We start from the raw sequence: 9,279 nt of genomic DNA, 5'->3' as shown, positions 1-9,279 counted from the left end.
TGTTAATTTAACTCAATTTGGCTATTTACTAAAAAATTCTAAGATCAAACTTTTTTCCTACCTTCACCTTAAACCCATCAAAATACCAATTTTGGGCTAATTTGCATCAGCCAATTGCCCTACTCAAGGGAAAATTGTATATAATAGCAAACTAATAACCTAAATTAAATGGAATAGCTAGAGTTTGATTTAATTGTGCTCCATAGCAAACATTAGCTAAAATTTGCCAGCGTCTCTCTCCCAAAAATCTCGCCCATCACTCTCCATTCTCGCTCGCCTCTCTCGCTTTATACACAGAAGTGTATAATTCTGTTTCTGTTTTGTATAAAGTGAGAGAAAATTGTATATACACATGCAAAAATGTATATCTTCGTGTTATACAATTATACAATTTACAAACATTTTACTTCAAATATTGCAGAGAAAAAGGCCAACGAATTATACAATTGCAGTGAAATACAATTTTCTCTAGCTTTATACAACAGAAGTGTATATATTGTGTTTCTGTTTTTGTATAAAGCGAGAAAAACATATATCTTCTTGCTATATACTTATAATTATGCAACATACATACATTTTAATTCGATTCACTATGCAAAACAAATTATACAATTGCAGCGAAATAGGCCAGTGAATTATACAATTTAGGCCAACGAATTATACAATTGTATATGTATAGCAAATTATACAATTTTATGTTTGCTATGGAGCGCAATTATGCAAAGTTTACTATATCATACAAATATGAATTTTTTATTTGCTATATATGAAAGTTGCCCGTTACTCAACCCTTCAGCCCAATCTTCTATTAAATAACGTAGGCCCAATTCTAGCAAATACTAAAGCAGCCCTTCAATTCAAATTCAATAGAAACTCATTACATACAATAACATCACCAGCAACGTGTAGTAGAAAACCGACTCGACCCCAGAACCTACGTGTTCTTCTTCCCCTCCAGCAATTCAATGCGAAGAAAACCCAAAAACGAATCCATTCCAGCAGGGACTCAACCCAGGATCGCGAGGCCTAGTTCGCTGCCTCGTCCTCTCTTACTCTCGTGCGTCGTCCTTTTCTCTTGTATAAAGAACAATTCAGAGAATTCGTCAAGGTGGCTCCATCTACTTCCATATTCATCCTTTTCCCTTAATTGGACAGCTTTCCTTTGAATTTCGTTGGAAATTTGTACTCATTCCAGCTGCACACCTTATCTCTTAAGGGGAATTTGAATTTTGAATTCGAAAATTACTCCTACTCCTCACCCAATTTCCCTCATTTTAAACCTAGTTCTTCCCCTATAAATAGTCGACTCCTCTTCTTTGAGTGGGCGGGAGAGAAAGCTGAAATAAAAAAAGATGGAAAAAACAGAGGAAGGAACAACTTGCATTGAGTTTGACGAGATACTGGGAGAGATTTTTAGTTGGACGAGTCAAGAAAAGGTTCTGTTCTCCTTTTCCGGACGCGATTGTTTATTGGAATCTTTCGGAGTCGCTGCCCTCCAAGCTCGTCAGTTGTCTCAGTTCTGCTGCCCGAAAAAAGGTAACGTCTACTTTTGTTTACTTTTTATTTCAATTCCGAGTATGATGTGTTGAACATGTCTCTGTTTGGTTTTCCTTGGCTACAATCATGCTTTCCTCTTTATTTTCACTTTGTTGAAAGCCTGTTTTGTTTTAACATAAATTTTTGCGTCTTCTCTTCATTTTTGGAGGTTGTGTTCATTTGTTCTTCCTCCTTAGCTTTCAAATATATATGTAGGTATAGAATTCATCTCGTTCGTGTTGAAAAATCGGCTAAAGCATTTGATATTCTATTGTCTGTTAATATGAGATGGTTAGATTTGCCACTCTGTTGGTTTCTTTGGAGGACATATTTATATAATATGATTCATGATGTGCATTTAAGTGGTATAACAGTAGATCGTTTATGGATGATTGTGAATAAATTAAAATTCTAAAGTCTCTGACCAACTATAGGTGAGAAAAGATCTATGTGTTTGAGTTATATTCATTTTGGAGTATTTTGTCCCTTGTTTTGCTGTTAGACTTTTTCTTTAGCGTAACTTTAAGTATTAGTAGCTTTTATTTCATTTTCTAGCTTAGCCTTAAATAGTAGCTCAGTTCATTCCCTAGAATATGCATATGTTGCTAGCTATTTTTTTTTTTTATGTTTGTTTGCCATATGCATATGTTGCTAGCTACTGTATTGATTCATTTGGCTTGAAATGATTAGTATGCTCTCTTAGTTGCTCTTTTAAACCTCATTAGTTCTTAATTTGTCTGTGTGATATACTTACTGAGATTACATGTCGATTTATATTACCTTGAGCTCATTCACATTCTCTAATAAATCGTGTACTCTCACTATTTTTAATCTCAAGTTAGTTTATGTATCAACTCTTTTCCTTTTCTTCGTTTGCATGTGGAAACTCCTTTTGAGTCCATGGTGGATTCTTTCTCCTCTCCTTTGCATTTTAAATCGAGTCATAAACTCAATTTTTTCCTCTCTAGTTAGCTTCATTATTGGGTCACGAAACTGATGTACAGGTTGAAAACAACAATATGTTGTTGGAACTTAATTTTTCAGCCCCCCGAAAAGTTGAAAATAAGTTGATATATCGACTTTATATACTGATATACTGTCGAAATATATAGCACACAGGTCAAAAACATGCTTATGCAGGAGGAAAATGCAGAAAATACAAATAATAAATTACTCAGAAGTCCAAAAAAGTAGTATACATGATGTATACATCAAACATACATTTGATGTATATCATGGCAAATAGGAACAAAAAGGGGCCAAAAGCCCAAAGAATTTCCACAGGTTCAGCAGATTTGGGCCCAAGTCCATTTGTGATCAATTTTAGAATTAGGACAGGTGGGCCAAAAGCCCAATTTGGTGGAATTTGGACAATTGACCCAAGTTCAAACATCCCTCCCTTTCCTTCTTTATTTATATATTATTAAATTGACTAACACTTTGATTGAATTTTATTAATTTTTCAAGGATATATATATATATATATATATATATATATATATATATATATATATATATATATATATATATATATATATATATTACTACTTTGTTTTATCGGTTTTGTTCACACCTAATTTACTCTCTTAGAATAATCCCCTTTAGTTCATTTTCCCTAAAAGAAATTAATTAAAAATGACAATGATGGTAAGTAAATAAAAATGAAAAAAAGAACTTTCTGTTGTAAATAAATGATGATGTGGATGTCTATGGGACCCACATGTACTGTAGCAATATTAGTACTCCAAGTAATTTTCTTCCTATAAAAGGATATGTTCACTCAATTCAAAAAGATATACCATTAAAGGAATTACTTTCCTGCCTTCTTCCTTTCTAGTACTACTATTTTTCTCTTCATTTTTCGATTATTTTTAATATTTTATATTAATAACATGTTATCGGTACGAAACTCTAACATCTTTCGGATAAATTGAATTTTTATCTCAGGTACAATGAAACATAAATCATATATCTAAATAAATTCATTTATAGTATAGCTTGCAATTTAACTCTCTGTCTAATGAGATGTTGGCGTTTTAAAAGATGAATGATGCCCCTTACTTCTAAAATAATATAATTGTAAAAGTTTCATTTAACAACCAAAACTAACACGAAATTATATGATGCCTGGAAATTCTTGTTAAAGCACTTGAGAACTTTTAAAAAAACAATTATCTTTCTTTCCACAAGTTTTATATAACTTTGGAATTGTTCTCTCTGTTTCTTTTATTTTTTTCTTTAATTATTATTATTATTATTATTATTATTATTATGTCATAAAATCAAGCTCATAAGAATATAATCATAAAGATAAAAAGACAAGAGAAGTAGATAAAAGAAGAGGAATTTTCTTCTTATTCAAGTGTATGTAAGTCTCATCTGTATATCATACAATAGTGAATGAACAACCCTATTTATAGAGTGATAAATCACTCCAAAAAATTACCATATTAAGTATCATAATAAATAGATACATTCTTATCTAAAAAGATTCATGAAACCTAGTGAGTATGGATGATTGTTCATGTACCAACTTTATGGATTATCCACTCATTCAACAGATTTATAACACTCCTCCTCGGATGTCCATAAATAATGTGCCTCATTAAAACCTTACTAGGAAAAACCCTGTGGGAAAAAATTCTAGTGAAGAAAAAAGAGTACACATATCTTTTCATACACACTTTTTGTTGCCTCATTAAAAACCTTGTCAGGAAAGCTCAGTGGAAAAAAAACCTCGGTCAAAAGAAAAAGAGTGCAATATGTATTATACCCCCCCGATTAAATATCACTTAATTTCTTGTGATGATGTCTCCAATCTTCATACATTGTGTTTGGTATATTCTTTTCAAAGAAAAATCACACATTTTTTTGAATATGGTATGTCATTTATCTCAACCAGACGCACTTTCAACTTATTTCATGAAGGACTTTTATTTCTGTGTAGCAACATTTGCTTTATTGATTGCCAGGTTATTATTGTGCCTTGATTGCCAGGTTATTATTGTGCCTCCACATGAAAATAAATAGCATGTTTGAGATCGTGCTTTATGTGGATCAGATAAATATTTTGCATCTGCATAAACACTCAATTTTGTCTTGGATTCCTCGGAATAGGATAAACCCACAACTATGGTCCTTCGAGGATATTCAATCATGTGCTCAACACCATCTCAATATTCTTTAATCGGCGAGAAACTGAATCTTGCTAGTAAATTTACTGCAAAACAAATATCTGTCAAATATTGTTAGTAAGATGCACTAGTGTCCTGATTGCACCAAGATATAAAGTTTCATCACCAAGAAAATCTTCATCCTTCTTTTGAGATCAGACTGAATCATCATTTATGTCAAGTGATCTCATAATCATTGGGGTACTCAAAGAATGCGATTTATCCATATGAAATCACCTGAATTCTCAATTACGTTTGCATCAAATTTAATCGGAATGGTCAGCAAGTCATGCCAACTGATCTTTATTTTAGTACACTTATAATTCACTTTTACATATGATTTCATCAGCATGTACATGTTTGTATGGAACAAACAAGAGGAAAAGTGGGGCAGTCTTTTACATAAATATTTAAAATCCTCTTCAGTTGTAGTGATTTATAGTCTCAATATTTATTTTCAATTCATTCGAAACTTAAAAGTTTTCTTTTGAGACTTACTATAACTCCAATATTATTCCTCTGATAATAGCACAACTCATTAGAGCCTGCAATTAATTTGTGTACTATCAAATATTCCATGACACCATCTATATGGTGAACATCTCCTCAAGGAGAATTATATCATTATTGTCATGGTTAAAATTATTATGAGCAAGACATGTTTCTTGCTTTTCTTTTGTTGTACCATAGGTACACAACCAATGACAAATTTGTATTGCCACACAATAATGACCACAACCCTTATAGGCAAGAACTATTTCTTTATTTTTCTCTTTTGGTAGTTCATAATAAACATACATAGTGACGTATAAACATACAATAAGATTAGCCATTTCTATCAAATAAAATTTATTTCCTCTCAAACCTCTCGTAGAGGCGAGTTTTGACATATATCATTTTTTTTCTCAAACCTTCCATAGAGGTGAGTTGTGGCATATATCCAATCCATAATGATTTTATCACATCTAGACCCATTCTCTTAAAGAATGGTCGAGCATGCACAATACTCATCACAAGTCACATTCTCTTCAAGGAATGGACTAATCATTTATATGTACTTCATAAATTTGCATTATAAGCATATTGTCATGACTTTAAAATTCATCATATTTCCATGATACACCTCAACATCACTTTGAAGGATCAAGTGTACCATCACTTTATCTTCTTGTCTTTTGATGGAGGATTTATAAACTTTTCAAATTATTAGGTCGACAGCATTCACAAGTCTAATGACCTTTCATACCATTTTGATAATAAAAATTGCCTTCACATTCTGAAGGACTATTTGAAGAACTCATAGTGTTCTTCCTTTTATCATTACCACAATGATGACTATTATAATTCTGTCCCCCTCCCCCTCCCCCTCCTCCCCCTCCTCCTCCCAAAGTTATAATACATTTTAAGTATAACTTTGTCATGAACAAAGCTAGATCTGGATGGCAGTGCGGACTACCGCCAGCCCCTAGATCCTGGTAATTGAAGTAAGGACTAGCATTGTAATTGAAATTTTCTAAAGTTTTTTCTTCATTCTTCTTTGGTTTTTCAAAGGTTTTTGAAGAAGAAGGTTTTGAAGAAGCCATTTCTAAAATTTTGTTTCGAAGATTTTCATCTGAAACATCTTTTAAAAGTTCAATAACATTTTCTGAAGAAATCATTTTAAAAGTTAATTCTTCAAAACTTTGATGTAATTTATCTAAGTAAGAATCTCCCATTTGAGATTGTAATTTATAAAATTCATCTTGTCCACAAGAATAGCTATCACCTGGACAATTAGCACATTTATTAGTAGTAATATCAACATTAATATCAGTACTATAATTTGAAGAATTACCAAAGGAATTGGAATCTGAATCAGATTCATAAAGTAACTCATAGAGTTTATCTTGAGTTGGTTCATCCAACTCCAAAGCTTTAAACTTATCTGCCTTGCAATTTGTTGCAAGATGACCAAATCGTCCACACTTGTAACATTTAATGTTTTTCAAACCTCTTTTTGAGAAATTACTAGCAAACCTTGTTGCCTTTCTATGAACTTTCTTTTCTTCTTTCTTTTCTCTGTATCGTTTTGAATGATGCTTTCTTTTATGATGTCTTTCTGCAGTTTGACCTGTCTTTGGTTTAGAACTGGACGGTCCTTCTATTCCAAACTGTGTACAAAAATCTCCCAGTTGAGATCTTTCAGACATTTGATTCCTTTTTATCTGTTGAGCCAGCTTAAGCTCATTGCAAAGATTTAATCCTTCTTGAGTACAAATCCCTATTAACTTTCCATAAGTTAATGTATCATAAGGGATTTCTGGTCTATCTCCACTTAAGACCTTTTTTACTCTTTCAGAAAACAATGAAGGAAAACCATCAATAAGTCTATTCTTCCAATAGCTTGATTTACTTTCAGGTAGATCCATAACTCTACTCATGAAAGTATCCTTCGAAAATGTCCCAAATGGTTACATTTAAGTCCATTTAGTAAAGTTCGAATAGTCTCATTTTGATTGGAAAATCTTCTATTAAAATGTTCCAAAATAGTCAGAACAAGTGTATAAACTGCATCTTCAACCCTTTGGGTTGTAATGCTTTCTACTGGTTTTCCATCTTCACCAGTAGCTATTTCTCTTTAACTTCTTCTTTGTATGCATTCATAATTGCATGCTTTTCTTCAGGTGTTAGGAAATTATCCCACCATCCTCTGAGTTAACCTTTAAATCATGGTATAATCATTTTACATATGGCATGATCAGTATTCTGATTTGTATGACGACAAATTGATGAGTACATCAACATTCGATGTACCATAATGGAAACTTGCCTTTCTGTCAAGGCATCCAAAATCCATTCATACACCTCATTACCACTGTAAGATGTGTTAGTTTGATTCCAATCTCTTTCTTCAACTAGCACATCTTGGGGAGTAGGACGATGATAATAATAAGTCATCATGGAAGGGATAGTTGCATAAATCCCTTTTCCTATAATCCTTTGCTTTTGATTGTAACCAGCTTTAAATGTTCTGGCGTTTACTTCTGAAACATCTTGATTCGGATCTTGAATACCAAGCAATTGATTTTCAACTTTATTAATATTTGGTTCAGGAAAATCATTTGTAATAGGTTTTGAATTTAAACCGGACAATTTTTTTGTCAAGAAGGGTTTCTAAATCATATAAAGTTTTAACTTTAAAATCAGAAGTATCTGTAGGACGCTGAATATGAGTAGGAACACTGAAAGAGGTTTCTGAAGTAGAAGCTTTATCTTCTTTTGGACATTTTTGAAAATTCCTTGACCAAAATAATTAATTCATCTAATTTTTTATCTAAAGAACTGATATGTTCTCCAAGAACTTTAACATAGAGACTCAAATAATTATTTTGAGCAATAAGATTATTAATCTCATGAATAGTAATTTGGGCAATATCTGTTTGAATAAACTTTTGAAAAGCTGAAAAAGTTAATCCAGTATTATTTGGTAAAATAAAAGGAGCTTGAGGATGATAGATGACTTTAGTAATAGTGCCATCACTTTCTTTGAAAGTTCTTTCTATAACTTTGATATATAAAGGCAAATAAGTAGTTATAAACCAGGGAACAAAATAAATAATTTTGTTATGCAAATAACAAGTTTCATAAAACTCTTGAGAAATATTGTTTAAATCTTCTTGACTATAAGTCTCAAAAAACCAAGTTCTAAACTGGTTCCATATTTTATTATAAAATTCTTTTTGAATATGTTTTCGAGCCAGGGATCCTGGACTGAAATCAATAAGCTGACTTGACATCATTAAACATCGTTGAGATCTGTTGATTTATCAATACTGAAATCCATTTCTGACTGAGTTTGATCCAAATCTGACAACTTATCTGTTGCTTGAACAATGTTTGTTTTAGGGTCTATCCTTACCCTTTCAATCAATCCTTCGCTCATAGTATCACTTAGAGTGTGAAGAGACAAAGGCCTTCGCCTTGCCAATCCATAACTAGGACCTTCTTGACTTATTGGAAAATATGCTGGATTTCTGGTAACTTTTTGTAACCAGAGAAAGATCTCCTACTATAAACCGAAGAATTGTAAATAGGAGAATTATTAAATATATGTTCTTGCACCAAATCGAGATTATATCAACTTAATGTTTCTTTTTAAGATCAACAAGTAAGTTCCATAAAATGATAGATCTACAAACAAACCTCATCATTATATATACTCGTTGGGTTATAATATAAAGTTGGAAATAAATATTATTATAAAAGGAAAATTAACTAGATATCTATGATATATAAATTTCGCATCAAGTTTACATGTGATGTATTATTGTTATTGTTAGCAAATAAAAGAGAAATTTATGTTAATTTTCTTATAGGAATATACCTTGTGAATCTACTTTAACTTATTTGTTTCAAAAGATTTTAATACAAATTACCTTGGTTATTTCTAAAATTTTCTCTTTTAGTGTGTATCATGTCAAACTTATCAAAACTTGAGTTTGTGACACTTGATATCACCGGAAAGAATTATTTGTCATGGGTTGTTGATGCTAAAATCCACTTTGACGCTAAAGGTCTTGGTGATACTATT

The 9,279-nt window shown here is 31.8% G+C and overlaps 1 protein-coding gene and 1 long non-coding RNA gene across 2 annotated transcripts; one reads left to right on the top strand and one right to left on the bottom strand.

Annotated features, from left to right (window-relative positions):
• The first annotated feature begins 677 nt into the window (after window positions 1-677).
• LOC138348517 (uncharacterized) lies at window positions 678-2,972 on the top strand. Its single transcript, XR_011221164.1, has 2 exons — window positions 678-1,536; window positions 2,649-2,972. It is a non-coding gene; the product is annotated as an uncharacterized lncRNA (long non-coding RNA).
• A 2,966-nt stretch (window positions 2,973-5,938) lies between these two features.
• On the bottom strand, window positions 5,939-7,117 carry LOC138348645 (uncharacterized). Its single transcript, XM_069298206.1, has one exon. The coding sequence runs from the start codon at window positions 7,115-7,117 to the stop codon at window positions 5,939-5,941; it is 1,179 nt and encodes a 392-aa protein (XP_069154307.1).
• Window positions 7,118-9,279: the final 2,162 nt, after the last annotated feature.

This window comes from Solanum lycopersicum, chromosome 5 (genome assembly GCF_036512215.1).
Source record: "Solanum lycopersicum chromosome 5, SLM_r2.1".
In the NCBI taxonomy this organism is placed as follows: Eukaryota; Viridiplantae; Streptophyta; class Magnoliopsida; order Solanales; family Solanaceae; genus Solanum; species Solanum lycopersicum.
This window is presented reverse-complemented; position numbering and strand designations above follow the sequence as displayed.